The sequence below is a fragment of the Maniola jurtina genome, chromosome 14 (assembly GCF_905333055.1).
Source record: "Maniola jurtina chromosome 14, ilManJurt1.1, whole genome shotgun sequence".
NCBI lineage: Eukaryota > Metazoa > Arthropoda > Insecta > Lepidoptera > Nymphalidae > Maniola > Maniola jurtina.
This window is the reverse complement of record NC_060042.1, coordinates 2,430,970-2,451,586: the sequence shown is the minus strand read 5'-3', so window position 1 is coordinate 2,451,586 and position 20,617 is coordinate 2,430,970. Positions and strand designations below refer to the sequence as shown.

The window sequence follows — 20,617 nt, the reverse complement described above, 5'->3', positions numbered from 1 at the left end:
AGCATTTCGTATATAAATTGATATGTTAAAAACACATTTCACTAATAAAAAATAATCTGCTGAATTGATTTAATGATTTTTATAGGTTTAAATATAAACATGTAATAAAATTAATTTAATTTAAGAATAACCTAGGACTTCGTCTGTGATGGCGTTTGCTGGCGCGCGTGCTGTGCTTGTTTGGAGTGTTTTTTTTGTTAAGAGTGGCTGGTTTTTGTGTTAGTTGGTGTTTTTTGGTGGTGGGACTGACTGGGAAGCACTCTAAAGGGGCGCTGCGCGTATGTCGGCGGGCGCCGGCACAGACGGAGTCCATACTTGTATAAACTCAATAACTTGAAAATATCACAAACTTGACATTGGCTAATCAGAGTAAAGCCAGATTTAAAGAAAAAAAAAAAAAGAAAGAATAACCAAATTAAAAAAAAATGCAAAAATCGCATATTATGATCGTTTTATTGATATGTCAACGTCACTGTCAAACTCAGCCGAAGAAAACCATGAAAACATTGGAAATCGGCTTTCGGAAGTTCTAAATCTGAATGTGTCAATAAAAAGAAGAAATAAAATCTAAAAAATTATGTAAAATATTAATAAGCAATAGCGTATTTTAAATATACATAAGGAAAGCTCGTAAATTTAACGCACGAATTGCAATAACCTCCAAACACATGTACGGTAAACTTAGTCTAATTAGCAGAGTAGTTAGAATACATAGTGTGCGCTATTACAAAAAAGACACTAAGAAGCTGTTGGAATTTCTAGCCAGTATGCCGAAGCCCAATTCTGATAGGATAGCGGAGGCCCAACGCCAGCGTCAGACCATTTCCAAAAAGTCTGAAAAGTACGGCCCCAGTACAGTGTACCTACAAGTATTGGGTTCCGGTGCTAGAGGAGCCCCCAACACTTTGTATCTATTTACGGATCAAAAGAGGTGAGTTATATGTGAGAAATTGTTTCCGATTGATTAGGTAGGTATATTTTAAAGATTTTTCTAAAGATAACTTGTACAGAACTTATCATTGCGAGCCTGTTGCATCATACACTCTTAATAATGCTTTAAGCACTTTAGTCTTTACAAATGAAACTTTATTCACTGTTTGGTTACTATTTATATGCAAAAGCGCAGATAAAGTTATTTGAAAAAATTGGATTTTTGTTTTGAACAACTCAACGTAAGACAGTTAAATAACATTTTTTATTATTTTACAATTTATTAAAATAGTAATTTATATTAAGTGATATAGAGTCAATCTTCCACTCTTTTTACATTTTCTTTTCAAGTAAGTAAATAGATCTTGATATTCTTAAGTCTTCATTGTGGTTTACAGAAGATCCAAACTGCAAGCAGAGCTATAATGTGTAATATTATCAGTATTATATTCAATATTACTAACCAACAGGTACTTATTTAACTGTGGAGAGGGTACTCAAAGGCTGGCACATGAACACAAAGTGAAGTTGTCACGACTTGATGACATCTTCATTACAAACAAGACGTGGAGAAATATTGGTGGTTTACCAGGCCTCTCACTAACACTTCAAGATGTTGGTGTACCGAATATCACATTGCATGGGCCAGAAGGATTGGTAAGTTACAACTAAAGATAGCATATAATAAAAAAAAATCATTTCCTATACTGGCAACCCCTCATAAGTACATCTCAAATCAAACAATTTAAACAGGATCTTCTTTTATTTCAATATACATACCCTGAAATATTTTATAGCTCTAGACCAAGATTCTATTTAGATTTTTCAAAAATAAAAAGGGCTAATTTTAATTAAACTCCTATGGTTGTTTAATTATAAGGACATTTCCCTTTTCCTAAAAGCTTGTGCTAGGAGTATCGGTGGTAAAAATTAGTTAAGTGTCAGTCGGGCTTGCAGATAAAGGGTTCTGTACCATCATACAAGATATACTTAACTCTTTTTAATGTTTATAATTTTTATGGTGGCCATTTGGAAATTTTTATTATTTTGTTGCCATAGTGGCAATAGTAAATACAAATTCTGTGAAAATTTCAACTCTCTACCTATTAAAGTTCTTGAGATACAGCCACCTGACAGACAAACGGATGGACAGCAGAGGCTTTTTTATTTCATTTTTAGTATGTTAAATTTTTATAGGATGAATTGTACAATGCAACCAAGAGGTTTGTGATAATGAAGGACATGAATGTCAAAATGGCAAAGTGCAGCAGCTCCGAGGACTTTAAAGACAATGTGATGACTGTCAAATATGTACTTATGTAAGTAACTATTTACTAGTGTCCGGCTGAAGCCAAAGCTGATTAATCGCCTATCGACACAACCTTCGGCCGAAGCCGAAGCCTTGAAGTCGAAGTTTGTCCTTCAATCACGCCAAAACAGGGCAACAGATTGAAGTGATTTTTTGCATGGATATGATTAAAGACTTAGAGAGTAACATAAACTAGTGTTCATACCAGAAAATCAACAGGTTCTGACTGGTTATAAAACCTTAAATCCATTGTCTAATCATCCACATCCATTTCTATAAGTCAAATTCTTAGGCATGCAGGCATCAGCTATTAATTAGTTGCCCCTATATTTGGGTATCTAAATAATAAAATCTGAATAAATAATATAAATTCGGGCAACTGTCACACTATTTGTAAGGGTACCCTAATCAGGATCAAAGATGGGTGTAAATTCTTATTCATCATTCATGGTCCATTATCCTCATTTCCATAGAAATGTATAACAACAGTGAACAGTTGAACATCATTAAAGTAATACTTTTTTCCAGGGGTCCCCAAGGCAGTATCCTTCAAACAGACCCCAAACCAGCAGCAAAGAAGCCCAAACTGGATGATAAGATACCAGTTGAGTTCGAGGAGTTCATACATGATGACACAGATTACTACAAGTCTCGCCAAGCAACAGCAAACAGCAAAAATACGAATTTTAAGCCTAATGCGAAACTGCATAGCAATGAAAAAGGTAAAGACCTTTTTAGGGTTCCGTATCTGTAAGTGCCAACAGGATATTTTACTACGTCTCTGCAGTTCATCCGTCTGTCTGTCTGTCAATGGGCTTTATCATAAACCGTAAGAGGTAGAGACCGTAAGAGATTATCTTTTACAATGATACGGATCCCTTCGTGTGTGAGCCCTACTTAGACTTCCAAAAAAAATTGTCTAAAAACTGAACTAAAGACTGGACCTGCTGTTTTTTTCTTAACCTTTAGAACTTCTATAGACTGGTAATTAGCTCTCATGTTTTGAAACATGCTCATATAATAATTTTTTCTTTCAGATCATTACAAGAAAAAGACTGAGAAAGTTCTGGAAGATCTACTTAATCCACATTATTCTACAGTTGCATACATCTGTACCATAAAGGTTTGCTATAATTTTATTATTTGAAATGTATGAAGAGAAAAAATGCTTAAGCCTCGATGACACAGGGCGAGTTTACAAGCTGCTAGCGAACTCGCTGCCTTGTAACTTGTAAACTCGCCACGTGTCATCGAGCTTTTTCACAATCTGCTTTTGATTATCAGATTGTAAAAACGCTGCTTGAAAAATAGAAAGCCGGGCTAATTTACTCGCCATTCGCTGGTGTGTTGGCCTGTAAGCTAGTTAACTAGCCACGTGTCATCATCACTGCTAGTAAACTAGTTGCGAGCATCTGCGTTTTGGCAGTTAAAGCTAAAATGTCAACACGCTAGCTAGTTGGCTACTGAGCGAGTGGAATGTTTTGTGTGTCATCGACACTTGCTTACTCGCTAGCTTTTAAACTCGCTGACTAGCAGCTCGTAAATTAGCCCAGTGTCATCGAGCCTTTAGGAAGATAGTCCCCAAACTTTTGAATAGTTTTTTTTTAAATTTTAAAGAAACCACCGTTATTTCATAGTCTTTTGAGTTCTGAATTCTATCGGCAGTGCCCACTGACTAAAATTTTTCAGGGTTTTGTACCTGGGGTGCCAAAGGAACTCTATTACTAAGCCTCCGCTGTCCGTCCGTACCTTAGTGGGCTTTATCTCATGAATGAAATTTTCATAGATTGTGTATTTCTTTATCCGCTATAACAACAAATAATAAAAATATCAAAATGGCCGCAATGAAAATAAAAAAATTAATAAAAAGTGTTAAATATTTCTTGTACGACGGTACGGAACCCTTCGTGTGCGAGTCCGGCTCGCATTTGACCGACTTTTTCTTTGTTAACAGAAACGCCTGGGCACTTTAGACCTGGAAAAATGCGTAGAATTTGGAGTTAAACCAGGCCCGATGTTAGGGCAATTGAAGAGTGGTCATGACGTAGTGTTGCCGGACGGACGACTGGTCCTGTCCAAGGACGTGAAGACGCCTGACGACCCTGGACCAGTATTTATTGGTAAGCTGCAAGCAAGTTTATTTATAATCCAATTTTTAAATAAACATAGCATTTTATCATAGCTAATAGGGATGATGATTACTAGTCAAATCAGTGATTTTTATCAAAGGTAAAAACTCTCGTTTAATTAGGGAGCTTGTATGAAATTCAGACTAGTATGATATGGGATCTTAAGCATTTGATGTAATTAGACGTACTTCTTAAGTTAAATCGATAATTTAAAATGGTTAGGTTAATAGTTAGGTGTGTGACCATACCTTTCTCATTCTGTAAGGAGATCTGTGCTCAGTAGTGATCCGGCGATGGGTTGATCATGATGATGATGATTTCTTATGGTTGTCATTTGCAGTGCTGGAAGTGCCGGAGCTGTCGTACCTGAACGAGTTGGAGTTTGCAGCGCACTTCGACAGTGACAGCAACCCGCCAGAGAACATCCCCACTGTCGTCGTGCATTACACGCCGCCACACGTCCTCCAACATCCCAAGTTAGTTCCTCGATCCATACTTAATGTTATAAATGTGAAAGAGAGTCAGTCTGTCTGGTAGGTTTTCACAGTCCATCCATTCAAGTGATTTTGAGTGTGGTACAGAGATAGCTTACATTTTATGGACGAACATAGGCTACTTTTTATCCTGGAAAATCAGAGAGTTCCCACGAGATTTCTAGAAAATCGGTCAAGTGCGAGTTGGACTCCTTGTATCATGGCGGCCATTATGAAGTTTTTATTATTTGTTGTCATAGCGGCAACTACATATACATATTCTGTGACAACAATCTTTTATCAAAAAAAAATTCAAAATGGCTGTGAATATAGTATTATATCTTGTACGATGGCGCGGAACCCTTCGTGTGCGAGTCCGACTCGCACTTGACCAGTTTGTTTGAAAACTAGAATTATACGCAACTAAATCCAATACTTTTAATTGGATAATTCTATAGGTATCGTGCCTTCATGGCAAAGTTTGGAACCTCAACACGCCACCTGATCCTCAACTCTCAGAACTCTTGCCTGGGTTCGGAAGCGGTGCATCGAACTCAGCACAAACTGCACCTATTGGATGCGGATATGTTTCCGATGTTACGCGACTTGAGCGTGCCCGCTCTATGGACCCCCAGTCCATCTTTGCCACAGACTGATAGCCCGATACGACTGAAGGGGTTGGAGGAACTGAAGAATAAGGTATGCAAAAAACGGCTAAGGTTTAGTGAAATCTGAAAATATCTGAAATCTCCTCCACGTAGTTCTGAATGCCCTGCCCGTTTTTGTAAAGCGCGAAACCAGATGCTCGCCAAAGAGATGCTGAACAAAAATCGAGTAGGAGAAGTTGAAAGATCTAGCCTATTCATAAAAATATAAGCTTTAAGCATAAGCTTTAGGAAAAACACAAGTTTTTATGAACTGAATGGAGAATAAAGAAAGATACATAAAAGTTGAAGTTAGTCCAATCAATTGGACTACCTCAGTTGGAGCATAAGGAAAGACACATTTTTATTATAGTCCGTACAAAATGACTTCTCACGCGCCATTTTAACTCTATGGGTCACTGTCATTTCAAAAGTTTGCCTTTAAAAAATAGTACTTTTGAAAGGACATTTGAGACATAAAATTAAAATGGCGTGTTAAATACTAGATTTGCTTTCATGTAGATTTGATTAGTTACTTAATATTTGTACTTATTGTTTTGTAATCGTGCATGCCACTTTACAGTTTATTTTAGGCAATTATAACGCTTGACCCCTAAACAGAATTCGCTCGATTTGGTTGCTTGGTTTAATGTCTACTAACAGTTTGTTTGGCTTAGCTTGGGTTGCATGCACGCTGCTGAGTGTGGTAACCTATGGTAACATGTAACAGGGTTTATAGATCGCCGCGGCTCAGTTCCAGAACTTCATTAGTGCGGAGGGCTCGTGCGGTGGCGACGCAGTACTCTATGCCGCTGACTTGCTCGCTATGTTTGAAATCTGTTTAACTCCAATTTAACTGTCTTTCATTAGTCTGCTGGGATATCTAATTTATGGCAAGAATCATTTAACTATCGCCTGCTTGCTAAACTTGGCTTGGCTTGGTTTGTATGCTCGCTGGGTGTGGCAACATGTAACACGGTTTATAGATCGCTGCGGCTCAGTTCCAGAACCTAATTAGTGCGGAGGGCTCGTGCGGCGGAGACGCAGTACTCTATGCCGTTGACTCTCTTGCCATGCTTGAACTTCATTTAGTTTCAATTTAACTGTATTTCATTAGTTTGCTGGGATATCTCATTTATGGCAAGAATCATTTAACTTATAAAACATGTGTTTTTCCTCTCATTCATTCAACTATCAATCATTTAGCTATCGCCTGCATGGTTATACTTTGCTCGGCTTGGTTTGTATGCACGCTGGGTGTGGCAACACGTAACACGATTTATAGATCGCCGCGGCTCAGTTCCAGAACCTAATTAGTGCGGAGGGCTCGTGCGGCGGCGACGCGGGAGTTTGCGCCGCGGACTCGCTCGCTAAGCTCGAGCTGATTGCAGGTCGAACGCTCACGATGTTCCATTTGAGGCCGAAGAAGCAACTTGATAGGTGAGTTCAACACTATTTTACCCTTTCACCACTATTTTACCTACTAATATTATGAATACGAAATTTTTTATTTTGTATGTATGGATGTTTGTTACTCTTCCACGCAAAAACTACAGGACGAATTTGGTTGAAATTTGGAATGGAGATTTATTATACCCTGGATTAACATAGGCTACTTTTTATCCCGGAAGATAGATGAGTTCCCACGGGATTTTAAAAAAATATTCACGAGAACGAAGTCCCCGGGCATCAGCTAATTTTTCAATAAAATAGCATTACCCTAAAGTAGCACCGACGATGTCTGTTGGAGAAGTAGTCAGGTTGGTGGTAGGGATGTTATGGATATATAATTTCGGATCCGGATATGGATATGGATATTGGTAAAAAATAATATCGGTTTCGGTTACGGTTATGGATATTACATTATTTCGGATTATCCGATAGTTTCGGTTACGGATATTAATTTTTTAAGGAACTGTAAAATGTGAACTGATGAAGGTCTGATTCCAGCGGATTGCACAGTTAATTCGTACGAGTGTAGTATTTAGTTAGACTCCGTCCTATCCGAAACTATCCAAAACTTTTATTACGGATTCAGTTACGGTTACGGATATTTTTTATTTCGGATATCCGATAGTTTCGGTTACGGATATGGATATCCATAATAGTGTTGTTATGGATATCCATATCCGTAACCGAAACTATCGGATATCCGAAATAAAAAAATATCCGTAACCGTAACTGAATCCGTAATAAAAGTTTTGGATAATTTCGGATAGGGCGGAGTCTAACTAAATACTAACTCGTACGAATTAACTGTGCACTCCGCTGGAATGCGACACCTTCATCAGTTCACATTTTACAGTTCCTTAAAACATTAATATCCGTAACCGAAACTATCGGATAATCCGAAATAATTTAATATCCATAACCGTAACCGAAACCGATATTATTTTTTACCAATATCCATATCCATATCCGGATCCGAAATTATATATCCATAACATCCCTAATCCATAACAACACTAGTTGGTGGCATTTATGTCTGACATTAAAGAAATAGAAAAAAGACACTAGCTATGGAGATTACAGTTGAATATGTATTTTGATTGGGAAAACCGTTAAAACGTCTGGCATTATTTATACCATTTTGGCTGCATTATTTGATAAATTAGTAAAAAAAACTAGTCTAATCATTTGAAACTCTTTTACAAAATATGGTTCTTAGCAAAATTTTCGAAAATATCTCATCCTCAATAGTCTATCACTGATTTGGTATCTTTGCATATTTTGTGTACTGTTTAATTAATGCTAAAAGTAATATATTAAAGTTGGATACATGACTAAGTTACAAAAAATTGTTAAGTACATACATAAAAAAAAACAAAGTTGGTATTTTTTTCACACAGATCAGCGGAACCGAAACTCCACATCCAAGACTACCTTCAAGAGGCGATGAACGCAGATGGCTTCGTGGAGAGCTTGGAGAAGTTCCGCAGTCTCGTGGACAGCATGCGCTATGCGAACAGCGGCGCTCAGAAGGAGTACCCCAAGGTTGTGTTCCTGGGGACTGGCTCTTGTATACCCAGCAAGACGAGGAACACTAGCGCTATTGTTGTGCAAGTTGAGTGAGTAAAACTATTGTACTTTAGTTTTTTTATTCCTATACAAGTTACCTTGACTGCAATCTCACCTGGTGGTAAGTGATGATGCAATCTAAGATGGAGCGCGCTTGCCTAGAAGATGCCTATTCACTCTTGACTTAAAGTAACATGCTCAAAGTGTGACTGCGTTTGATGATATCTTCTTATATTGTGTGTCTATCTATGCTGACAATTATTTTCGAACTAAAACTACTTTAATTTAAATGACGAAAATTGACATCTTGTTCTGTATAGATATTGTGTTCACCAAAAGCATACTCTATTTGTCTTCTATTTGAAGATATCCTGGAATGGGATACCATTTTAGCAGTGTTTTTCTAAAGTGCCATTTGATTCTAGTGAAAACCGGTCCATATTGTTAGACTGTGGTGAAGGAACATTCGGGCAGTTGGTGCGTTTCTACGGGCCCAAGCGCGTCAACACCTTCCTGAGGTCACTCAGGGCTATCTACGTATCGCATCTGCACGCTGACCACCATATCGGTTTGTCTTCTTATTTATCATTGATTTTTAGGGTTCCGTGTTTCCTTTTGAGGTATGGACGTTCCTTATAGAATCACTTTGTTTTCTGTCTGTCTGTCTGCCTGTCCATCTGTCGTGACTGTCAAGAAAACTCTTAGGGTACTTCGCGTTGACCTAGAAACCTGAAATTTGGAAGGTAGGTAGGTCTTATAGCACAGGTAAAGCAAAAATCTGAAAACTGTGAATTTGTCGTTACGTCACAAAACAAAAAAAAAATATGAACAAATAATAATAATTAGTATTTTTAATTTTCGAAGTAAGATAACTATACCAAGTAGGGGTATCATATGAAAAGGTTTTAACTGTACATTCTAAAACAGATTTGTATGCATAGCAATTATTGATTTATCATGCAAAATGTCGGAAAAATACCCGAGTACGGAACCCTCGGTGCGCGAGTCTGACTCGCACTTGGCCAGTTTTATTTATTTCCTACTGTATTTATTTACCAATTAAAGTACAGTACACTCTTTTGCCGGATGGAAGCAAATACTTAAGTTGATATTTAAAAATGGCTACCAAACAGAACAGTTGTTTTGAGGCTTTACCTTACTCCCTTTTAAATTCTCACTAGGTCTAATCGGAGTTCTGCAGGCTCGACGGCAGGCGTTTGAAGAATCAAAAGAGCAGACTCCAATAACACCGCTGTACCTTCTGGCTCCTGGTCAGATAGTGACGTGGCTCTCCATATACGACCACCAGTTCGAGCCGATTCGGGAAGAGTTCACCCTTATACCCAATCAGAGTTTGGTAAGAAAGTCTTGTAATTTTTGTATCGATTTTTCCTTGGCGCCAGTTTAAACCACGTATGTTTATATGCTGAAGCCCTATCCTGAACTATATTAACATAAATTATACTGATTTTACATGATTCTAAATATTAATACACTATACAGACTATACCAAGCCACCATTCAACAGAAACTCCTTCAGAGGTTTTTTGCTTTTTTTCTGTCATATTCTTTTGGCGATGGCCGAAAGGAGCCGGAAAGTCCTTGAGTGGAGACCGCGTTTAAGCAAGCGTAGTGTGGGACGCTCTCTAGCACGATGGACCGATGATATAAAGCGGCTGGCGGGAAGTGGCTGGATGAGGAATGCTGAGGACCGGTGTGGTGGTGCTCAATAGGGAAGGCCTATGTCCAACAGTGGATGTCCACAGGCTAATGATGATGATATCATCATCATCATCAGCCTGTTTTCTTTTATTTTGTCTACCACCGTCACTGGGAACTCATTAAGTAAAGAAAGGAGGAGGTAATCCCAAGTGCGCCTCCCGTAGCTATTTTTATAAGTTGATCGCTTAAAGGTAATTAGGTAAGATAGGTAGAAATATCTGTCTTATACCTAGCTCTCTTTTCCACAGCTGGATTCAAACAATGAATCGTCAAATGCCGAACTAACATCATCAGTGCTGGCCAGTATAGGCGTGCAGGAAATACGTACGTGCCTGGTCGCGCACTGTCCTAACGCCTTCGGGGTTGCTATTCAAGTCGACCACGATTACAAGCTCACTTACTCCGGCGATACTATACCTTGTGAAGAGCTCGTCAGGATTGGTGAGTACGAAAATTTGTCGTATTCATTTGTACAACTACCTTCAATTTTTGCCTCTTACCATTTTCCATGAAAAACATGCTAGAAGATTAATGTTGATACGTACTATCACCGTGGATTACAAATCTTGCAAATACATAAAAGCAAAACATTCCAGGCAAAGACTCCACCCTTTTAATCCACGAAGCGACGATGGAGGATGAATTGGCAGATGAGGCGCGGATCAAAATGCACTCCACTACATCACAGGCCATTGCCATCGGAAAACAGATGGGCGCCAAATACACAGTTCTAACGCACTTCAGCCAAAGATACGCGAGGCTCCCACGACTCAACTCCCACATTCTGAACGATAATAACAGTGTTGGGATTGCTTTCGACAACATGCAGGTGTGTACCTTTACTTATATGCTGGATAGAGATGGACGATTATTGCATTACTGGCTTTCTAAAGTCGTTCTCGCATGACTGAGGATCGCTCGTGATCACCTCCTTGGTGAGTCAAGCCATCTATACAGTTACAGAGTTTTCATCGTGTTCTCTTGCCTACTACGTTCCTAACCACTTGCCATCGCTAACACTCTCACACTATTGGCTAAAATGTACACGCATACTGTCCCACATATATTATAATCCCAACTTTAATGCTAAGGGAGCTGTGTGATTTAAGTCGCGTGTATTTTATTTCAGATAACAACCAGCGACCTAGAGCTTCTCCCGCATATGTATGCGCCATTACAACTGATGTTCGCTGAACATTGTGTGGAATTGGAACTGAAGGCGCAGAACCGAGCACGGCAAAAGAAACGGGCAATTTCCCCTAGCATGCCCACTTCCGGTAGCATTCGAAACTATTCAACGCACACACAAACCACGGACAATGACACGACCATAGATACTAACAAAACTACAGAAAATAGAATGACCATAGACAATAACATGCCTATAGACAATATAATAACCTCAGATATAAACATGAGCACAGATTCAAATGACATCACAGATAATTCTAATGATACAGATAAAAATAATAGGACTCACACAAATAAAATATTTGCTACGGATTCAAACGAAAATCTTAGAAAACATATTACAGATAGTAATTGTGTTAGCTAGTGATGTTTGATTATATTGTTCCCTGCATCAAGTATATGTAGTTAGTTGGGTAACTGTGACACTCAACCTGGGTAACTTTAATAGTCAACGAAAAATGTGATTTTGCTTGTTTAATTTGGGATGTATTTACGAAAAACGCTTTTATCTTGTTATAATTTAGCTGAGAAGATTTACTTCTAGCGGAAACTCCCATTAGTTTTTTTCGATGCCCGTCAAAGGTACAAAGCAAAGCTAAATCGATTCAGTGTAACTTTATAAAGTCGTAATGTAATAAACTATAATTATTGCCTTAAGTTGTTGATGTAGCAGTTATGTTTGAAAATGATTCTGAATCATTAGTTCTATTCGAATGTATGGAATTGATAGTCATTGTAATGTTTAAGTTTTAGTTAATTTTGGTTAGTTTAGTATAATTTATTATACTGAAGTTATGCAAATAAATATTTTAGTCTTTAAACTGTAGTTTTTGTTACCTTAACATTTATCTACCTACTATATTATAGTCGTCGTACCAGTAAATAGTAAGTAATTAAATATCGAGTTTTAGAAAGAGATAATCGTCAGCTTCAGCTTTTATAAAGCCGAAGCGGTGAAATGATAGATTTTACGTAGTTATACCAGTCTTTACTATTGACTATAATTAATTTCACACTAGAAAGTAAACAACTGAGTGTAATAACTTTAACAGCGCCATGGAGGCAGCGCTCGCCAAGCTGCCACGGTACAGCCTCTGCGCCCGCAGCGACTTCTGTTTGCGGATATAGAGAGAGTAAATCATCTCGTTAGTTCCTTTTCTTCTTGTTTTTACTAGTAAAATGCTAGGTATCGCCGACATAAAATTTTATTATTTTTTCCTAGCGATTAGCAAGGTGTGTAATGGATGGGTACCTATACTTATGAAAAAATTTAGGCTGTTTAAGACTAATTACAAGGTATCCAGACCGTTTCAAACTTACTTTATTTTCCTACTTATACTTTATAGGTTTAAGACAAGAAAAAAGTTTAGCAGAGCGCAGGGCTGGTTGCCGAAGCAAGTCGTGTTCCCGCTCTAAGGCTTCAAGTAGCCCGTCTAGTAAGTACCTATTCAAGGTTTATTTTAGTTGCGTTTTGACAAACAAAATGCCTACGATCAGAAAACCTGACCGCTCAATCGATGACCGATGGGCTGGCCTTTTTGGAGTTTTTTTTTTTTTTTTCGTGAAATAGGCAAAAATCATGTTCTCTTTTGATAGTCCTGTAGAAAAGACCTACTGTACCTAAGTGTTGTGAGTTTGCAATGCAGCTGCAAAAGAAAAAATGCATCTGGCGCGACCGTCAATCTAGTGTGCACAAAATCTAACTTTCTATCGTGTCAACAGTCATCACACGACCACACTACCTATAAACTTCTGACATGCGTTCGTTGCTAAAAATTTTAGCTAAGGTACCTAGGTAAAATAGCTAGGTAGGTAGGTACCTACTTAGGTACATTTATAAAAAGTTTGTGAAAACTATTTTTTCTAATATATCTAGCTGTTATAGATAGGTAACTATACGTGTGATTAAAGTAAATGATTATTTCTAGAAACACCAACCAGGTGCAGCACACCACATTCACTGGACAGATCTGTAAATCATAGAACGCGTAAGTATTTGTATTGAATACTCGGACGTAACGTTCAATCGAGACTTCCGCCGAAATAGCTGCTTGCTTGAGGCCCTTTCGAAGTGGTAGCACAACACAAATACCTTTTCATGGTAGGTAGTAGTGAAGAATCGGTAGTTAGCTATTAGTGCCCATACTTACAATTGAACTGTATGTAGGAATCTAACTACGTCAATGCAATTAGAAAATTCTGTTATAAGTACCTAAAAGGATTACAATATTGTTTTGAGATTTATAAAAACCAATTTGCTGATTGATTTCTTTTCTAAAATGGATTTCCGCGTGGGTTTAGAAACTGATTACCTAACGTAGGTCTAGACATATAGGTAATCCTTCATCCAAGGATTAACGCGTGTCGAGATTTTTGGATGGGTAAAAACTTCAAAGTCGCGTCACATAGACATGCTTATTTTGTTAGCTTTTTTATTCCTTCAACCAATCTGTTGATTACATTTTTAATGGAAGTGTCAAGTATGTTTAGATTCTTTCTTCTATCGGCAGTTTCCACTGACTGCCAATTTTTTTATTTGCAGCACCTACGACGAGCGATACGTTGTCTGCTGGCAAGCGGATTCCGGCCAACACCAACACGTCTGAAACTAGTCGATCCACTTTTGTTATCGACTGTAAATACACGCTTAGTATTTTAACACCATAGATATGAATTTAATACCTACTCCTAAGAACGACATCAGTTTTCTTGGGAAATTATTGCGATGGGATCCCAGATCCTTCCTCATATTATGAGTAGGTAGCCTACCCATGACTCGATGAAAACGTAGATATACCTACTGGATAATACTTACTTACCTACCTGATATACCGTGCGGCTTTGCCCTTAAATGTTTGATTTTATCTAAGTATATTACTTACTAATATAATAAATGCGAAAGTCTGTGTGTCTGTCATCTAGCGTTTTATGATCCGTTTGTTTTTAACTGATAATAACGGTTTAAGGTACTTAAATACTACCTATACATTTACCTACCTACCTACAGAGATAACTTGCATCCCAGTTGGGAATAGAAATAGGAGCTACTTGGTAAGTAGTTACCTATTGCTTTATATCCCGGAAAATCAAATAGTTCCTACGGAATTTAAAAGCACAAAACGTGGACGATTACTTTCATGGGGCATATCTAGTTTTTGAATATTTTCAGCTCACTCGAGAACATTAAATTCATCAACTGGCAGCTGTCTACCGGAAGTACCGGATGTTACTGCCGACATTTTTGTGAATAATAACATTTTCGACCTCGCTAGAAAACCTGTGCCTGCAAAACCTATTGGTTAGATTTCTTTTGGATAAAACTTACTATTAGGGCGCCCGTCCACTGAAGCGGAGTGAAGCGTAGTTGTGTTCCACAGATCAATCACATTATTAAAAGATGACGTGACAAAATTATCACATGATCTATTAATAAGACATCTCCGCTTCGCTTCTGTTGACAGGCGCCCTTGTACTTAATACCACCACAACAGTTACCTAATCGTTAAGTACTTCTATACTGTGAATCTACCGAAGACATTCAGAAAGCGGATAAATATAATGGTAAATTTCTTACAGGAATGCTTTATTTTGTAAGTTACTAAAACTAATAAAATTTTCATACATTTACTTAGTTACCTATTTAGAAATAAAATTTTGAAACAAGGTAATAAGTAATATAATTTTGATGCGATATAGGTTCTACAGGCATGGGTCACGAAGAACGATTCGGAAATCGTACCAATAAAAGGTCGGCGTTAAAAACAGGAGAACGCTCAAAACCTTCAGGTATTCCACTTAGATTACAATACCATGATTTTTTTCAAAATACTTATTTCCTTATTAATCGTCTATTCAAAACGTTGCAGACAGTGAAAAATTTTCTTCATCTATGAAGCTATCCCGATCACCCGTTCAATCTTGGAGAGGTAAATACTTATAGACCTTCCCAAAACTGTTGGGACCTAACTCTTACGATATTCCGATTACGATCCTTCCCTCTAATGATAACGAAGTGTATCGGAAGGGACCGGCAGCTTGCGCTGTATCTTGGCATGACCAAGACTTGACAAGATAATATATATGTATGATGTACATACCTATTCACTCAGTACTGAAGCAACTGTTAATGCCATCTAGTAGCGACACTGCAGTTATCGAAACTACTTTCAAAAGCCCATATTCAATACCTACTGAGTGAATATCTACATATCACAAACGTCACTGGCAGCAAGTAAACCGTGGGCGTTGTCGCGTCGGGGCAATCCTAAAAGATAAACTTTCGAATCCTGCCGGTACGGAAATTTTCGATATGTATTATGTATTTAAAAATTATTTAAAAAATACTTCTTTTAAGCAAATTCGCAATAAGACTTCTGAGAAAGAAGATAAGAATAAGAGAAGAAGAGAAGAGAAGAATAAGATGATGATTATTACTCTCAACTAAATTAGAGCTCAAATGATTTAAAAGCAGATTATTTCATTATGGAATATACGACGACGTTTAAATTTCGTTTCAGTACTGCCCAAAATAGACATTGCAAGCAGTATTCTCTACCACTTATTGTTCTGGAGGCTCTACCACATTGTCATCTGCTTTTCGTACTTGCAATGGCAATTACTAATAAAAGTAATCGCAGTTGGTTATTTGTTCTGGACAGCTACTAAGGCCGTATCCAGGTCTGGGGAAAAATCTCGCGCCGTACTTGCTGGTTCTGATACACAAAGGTTGAATATGAAAACCGTTCCTGACGCTAAATGTAAGAACCAAGAGGACAATATTATTTATAGCACCGGAAACAACTAGAACAATAGCATTCATGTCAAAAAGAAAGAATAATTATTTATAGGTACAAAGTCCGGCTCGAAGGACCGATTTGATTACATTCAAGAAATTGTTCACGTTTTAAAATATGATTCATGATAAAAAGTGACACAGGATTGTTTTTCTTCGTGATTATTTGGATGGAAGATATAACATTCACTACACTGTCAATCCTGTATTTCAATGCATAACAGAAAATATAGACTAACCTACTTATTTACAAAGCATCGATATTGTTGATAATTTTCCTTTTTTTTAGCAATAAGACAGCAATCACCTCAGCCAAGAGTCACTTTGAGACAGGGATCACTATCACTAGAAAGAAATCCGCAAGGTAAAACTTATCAAATCAATCGACCATGTTTAACTAACTAGCGATTTAGGTAACCTAACCGATTTCTGAAAGTCAGATCGATTTTTGGTTTACAGAAACAAGATATTTAACTACATCCAACAGGCCGAGATCGTCAAATACGGCTTTTATCAGAGACCGGAATTCAGGTAAACTTTTTCCAACTATCAACATTTTAAGTTTAAGAGTTAAAATCTGTTCATTTCCGAAAATAGCACACTGGATGAACTTATTTCTAATTTCTAGAAAAACCGTCGACAGTGCAGAATAGTGGAAAACATATCTTAACATTTCATAATGATAGTCCTCTGAAAGTAAACGCCAAACCACAAGGTATGGACAAAAAAATATAATGAATTAAGATTTTACAACTCTCGTATCTAAATTGAATGTTTTGAGTAGGTACCCTACGTTTCATTGGAGCGGAGACGTCATCTAACAGTTGGTTATTGCACACGTCTCGCCTCCGTTCCGTATCAGTGGAAACGCACCCTTAAGTTAAAGTCACCTAAAGCGATCCGTAGACATTGAGTGGCCAATCACATTATTGATAGATCACGAGATAATTTTATCATGCCATCTTTTAATGCTTTTAACAATGTCATTGGAGTATACCTACACGTCTTCACTTCGCTCCGCTCCGGTTGACACTGTTGACAGGCACTTAAAGTCTGGTATCCACCAAAGCGGAGATCGGCAAAGAGTTTCTTACAGTTTATTATTAGATTATCTTGGTAAATGACGTAAAAGTTATCACGTCGTCTATCAATAATCTAATTGGTCTGTTACGGACTACGGTACCAATTGTCTCTGGTCTGGTCTGGTCTAGTGGGGGACTTACCCCCCTACCGGCAAAGCGACTTAGTTCCAGTAACTACAATGATTTGTAGAAACTGAGGTATGGGTTTAGTAAAACTGCCATCATCATTTTACACCAGATAGGGGTCAAGGGCTAACTTGTAAAGGAATTAAAAAAAACCAAAGGGTTGACTTTTTCAGCTATCGTAAAACCTACACCAACAACTTCTCGAGGAAGTTTCAATGTGACAACGAGAAAGCCAGAGAGTTCCAAATATATAAAAACTCTTCCCCCTATGAATAGCCGATACTGTAAGTATTTTCAAGTGTAGAATATAACAGTTCTTGTGTTAACTTTCCAGCACACTCTGGGCAGATTGAGTGTGCATCCACTTAAGCGGCGATAATATTGCTAACTTTCAATTAAAAATCTCAAAATAGATTACATGTGCTGTAGATTTCGTCCAGTTACAGCTTTATTATATAGTACCTAGTAATACACAGGCAGTTTTTTATGGACCGAATTTTGTGACTACTCAAAATTACAAAGTAGGTATCCGAATGTAGTTAAGTATTTAAATAATTTCGAAAATGTTTTAACATTACAGCATTTAATCACAGCAACAAAAGTTTCAAACCACAATTGGAAGATATCAAGAGTTCTTTTTTGCTGATGAATAATAAGAATACAGGCAGAAATGCTAAGGCTCAACCAGAAAGAGGTATGTATTTTCAAAGCGAAACTTCTTTACTGGCATAAGGGTACCTGTCCACCGAAGCGTAGCGGAGCGGAGATCTGTATATCATTAGATTTTTATTGATAGGTATGATTAGATACAATTATGACGTCTAAGTCCAGTACATAATCCCAAAGTTATTTTGGTCTGCTGAACGTGTCTCCGCTCCGCTTCAATGGATAGGTACCCTTAGGAAAAAGCCAAAAGTCACATTTCGAGAATCATAGATCTAACTAAAAAGACACATTGAAAATAAATGTTTATTTTGTAAAAAAGCTAATACCTATTTTAGTGGAAAGTGGGTTGGGTCTTCATTCAAAAGAATTTGAAAGACTGATTGTTTGGCTTGTTTTGAAGCGAAAATTGATCAAATGACAAGACCCTTTTTTACAAAAGATAATAATAACTGTAAAAATCTAAGAGTTCTTACTGGAGTTGTATGCGGAAGAATATGGGTACCCACTGCATTACTAAATAGCCCACAAAAACTCTCCTACCCTCTTGTAATAAATGGTATGGAGTCACAACCCTCAGTAATAAAGAATATGAAAAAGAGAGAATTTAAAACCTGTTATAAATTTTTAATTTTTTTAAGACAATCGGCAGGTCCAAGTGTTTAAGCCACAGCCATTAAATGAAAATGAAAGAAGAAAACTGTTACAGAAAACAATAAGCAAGTTTCAGACAAAGCAATATTGGAATGACTCAAGTATGTGAAACATTGGGTTGTGTTCAATTTTTTGAGTAAAATAAAGCTCATTTACTTATTTTTAACCCCCAACCCAAAAAAAGGGGTGTTATAAGTTTGACGTGTGTATCTGCCCGAACTATATGAACCGATTTTAATTTAGTTTTTTTTTTGTTTGAAAGGTGGCTTGATTGAGTGTTCTTAAGTATAATCCAAGAAAATCGGTTCAGCTGTTTGAAAGTTATCAGCTCTTTCCTAGTTACTGTAACCTTCACTTGTCGGGGGTGTTATAAATTTTTAATTTACATTTGTAAAGAAACCCTTTTGTTACAGAATATGACAAAATAGAGGGCCTAAACTGGATACCATGGAAATAAATGAGTTTGTGAACAGAGCATCTTTCCCATAAGAATTTATTGACAGTTACATGAATGGTTTTGTTAATTAAAGTTTACAAGCACTAAACATAAATAAAAAAAATTGGAAAGACTTCTTCAATTTTCTTATGATCCTGAGGCTTTTCCATCTTTCTCTTTCTGGTCTTTGTCATCCTTTTCGTCTTTGTCCTTTTTGATGGTAGACATAGCATTGCGGATGGCCTCACTCTGCGGGTCTACACCCGGGAGGTTTTCTAATACACTTTGAAGGAATGCTGGATCGTTCATAACCTCTGCATATTCCTCAGACACATCCATAGTCTCTTCAGTCTGTGGTGCGTCTTGTTGCATGCTCATTTGCATGGCTAGAGCAATTTGTTCCTCCTCCGATAGCTCCATAGCTTCTCGCCCGAGCGACATGGCTAAATTTCTCTCAATGCCAGTGTTTTGAGCTTCTCCAGTTTTGCCAAGCTCTCCCTCAGTGGTTGTTTGCTGGCGTCGCGACTCTTCTTCTTGGCGCTGTCTCTGTTCTTCCATAGACACACGAAGAGCGAGAGCGAGTTCTGGATCTTCATTAGGATCTACGCCAAACTCGAATGGTGACAAACCAGACCCAGACGGACCCGCTCCATCCCCACCAATGACGGGGCTGGAAATCAAAGCTTCTGACAGAACAACACAGCCACCAGCTGGCACCGATACTAAGTGGCTACCCCCAGATGTATTTTCTTTGCCATTCAAAGTGTTCACGAAGGATGTTAAAAGAGGATTGTTCTCAGAGTCCTCGCCAAAGGAGACAACGTCACAGTTCACCTTCTCCTTCTTAAGTCTTTTGGCTAGTTTGACGAGCTCCTTTTCATCCGTGTTTATCGGCGAACCCACGAATACTACTATCCTCATTTTATGATTTTTCCCTTGACGATGCTTTAGAGCCAAGTGTGCGATTCTAATACCAGTCAATATGTTAATATCTCCATTAGGCTGGATGCGGTGGAGCTTGGATAGTATTCTGCCGACATCGCTAGTTAATGTGGCCAACACCTCCACATTCGCCAAAGTCAGTAAACCAACATTGTTCTCAGGATTGGTTCGTGTTTTAGAATGACATACCAAATTTACAGCATCTTGCTGAGCCTGCAGCCTTGTTGGAAGGAAATCTCCATTTCTCATGTAATCACTGTTGTCCACACAAATCATTGTACTTTCAAGAACCATTTTGAGGATAAGTTCCAAAGTACCTCAATTAATTTTTTCTAAAAAATTACAATCACAAAAGCAGGAACTGCAACAATCAAATTTGCTAAATCACAGACCACAAACCACAAACTTGCTTTTATTGACATTTGAAACAGATAATAAATTAAAAAAAAAAAAACTAGATTATTCATAGATTATAGAAGAAAAAGATGATGGATGCGCTTCATGCT

At 37.7% G+C, this 20,617-nt stretch overlaps 2 protein-coding genes across 6 annotated transcripts; one reads left to right on the top strand and one right to left on the bottom strand.

Annotated features, from left to right (window-relative positions):
• The first annotated feature begins 462 nt into the window (after nucleotides 1-462).
• LOC123871590 (ribonuclease Z, mitochondrial) lies at nucleotides 463-19,302 on the top strand. Of its 5 annotated transcripts, XM_045915468.1 has the most exons (31): nucleotides 464-670; nucleotides 763-931; nucleotides 1,401-1,587; nucleotides 2,128-2,249; nucleotides 2,768-2,961; nucleotides 3,277-3,362; nucleotides 4,194-4,359; nucleotides 4,709-4,844; nucleotides 5,300-5,540; nucleotides 6,771-6,925; nucleotides 8,335-8,553; nucleotides 8,929-9,071; nucleotides 9,685-9,860; nucleotides 10,474-10,666; nucleotides 10,822-11,054; nucleotides 11,355-11,502; nucleotides 12,469-12,561; nucleotides 12,763-12,852; nucleotides 13,345-13,404; nucleotides 13,959-14,051; nucleotides 14,586-14,714; nucleotides 15,113-15,202; nucleotides 15,283-15,342; nucleotides 15,934-16,173; nucleotides 16,498-16,572; nucleotides 16,668-16,739; nucleotides 16,837-16,923; nucleotides 17,590-17,700; nucleotides 17,997-18,110; nucleotides 18,721-18,834; nucleotides 19,147-19,302. In XM_045915468.1, the coding sequence occupies exons 2-31, from the start codon at nucleotides 768-770 to the stop codon at nucleotides 19,188-19,190; spliced, it is 4,035 nt and encodes a 1,344-aa protein (XP_045771424.1). In that variant the 5' UTR covers nucleotides 464-670; nucleotides 763-767; the 3' UTR covers nucleotides 19,191-19,302. The 5 variants fall into 5 exon arrangements, with proteins under 5 accessions (XP_045771422.1, XP_045771424.1, XP_045771425.1 ...); XM_045915466.1 differs by having other exon boundaries at nucleotides 463-931; XM_045915469.1 differs by having other exon boundaries at nucleotides 464-931; nucleotides 16,075-16,173.
• Nucleotides 19,209-20,518, bottom strand: LOC123871591 (26S proteasome non-ATPase regulatory subunit 4). Its single transcript, XM_045915471.1, has one exon. It carries the CDS (start codon nucleotides 20,403-20,405, stop codon nucleotides 19,317-19,319), a length of 1,089 nt encoding a protein of 362 aa, XP_045771427.1. The 5' UTR covers nucleotides 20,406-20,518; the 3' UTR covers nucleotides 19,209-19,316.
• Between the last annotated feature and the right edge of the window lie 99 nt (nucleotides 20,519-20,617).

What these genes read in the sequence shown, in the direction of transcription:
- LOC123871590 (XM_045915466.1), top strand. Translation starts at nt 669, where the DNA reads ATGTACGGTAAACTTAGTCTAATTAGCAGAGTAGTTAGAATACATAGT. An exon ending in TGCATGGGCCAGAAGGATTG is followed by an intron (nt 1,588 to 2,127) that starts GTAAGTTACAAC and finishes AAATTTTTATAG; the next exon opens with GATGAATTGTACAATGCAAC. An exon ending in TAAGGCTCAACCAGAAAGAG is followed by an intron (nt 18,111 to 18,720) that starts GTATGTATTTTC and finishes AATTTTTTTAAG; the next exon opens with ACAATCGGCAGGTCCAAGTG.
- LOC123871591 (XM_045915471.1), bottom strand. Translation starts at nt 20,405, where the DNA reads ATGGTTCTTGAAAGTACAATGATTTGTGTGGACAACAGTGATTACATG.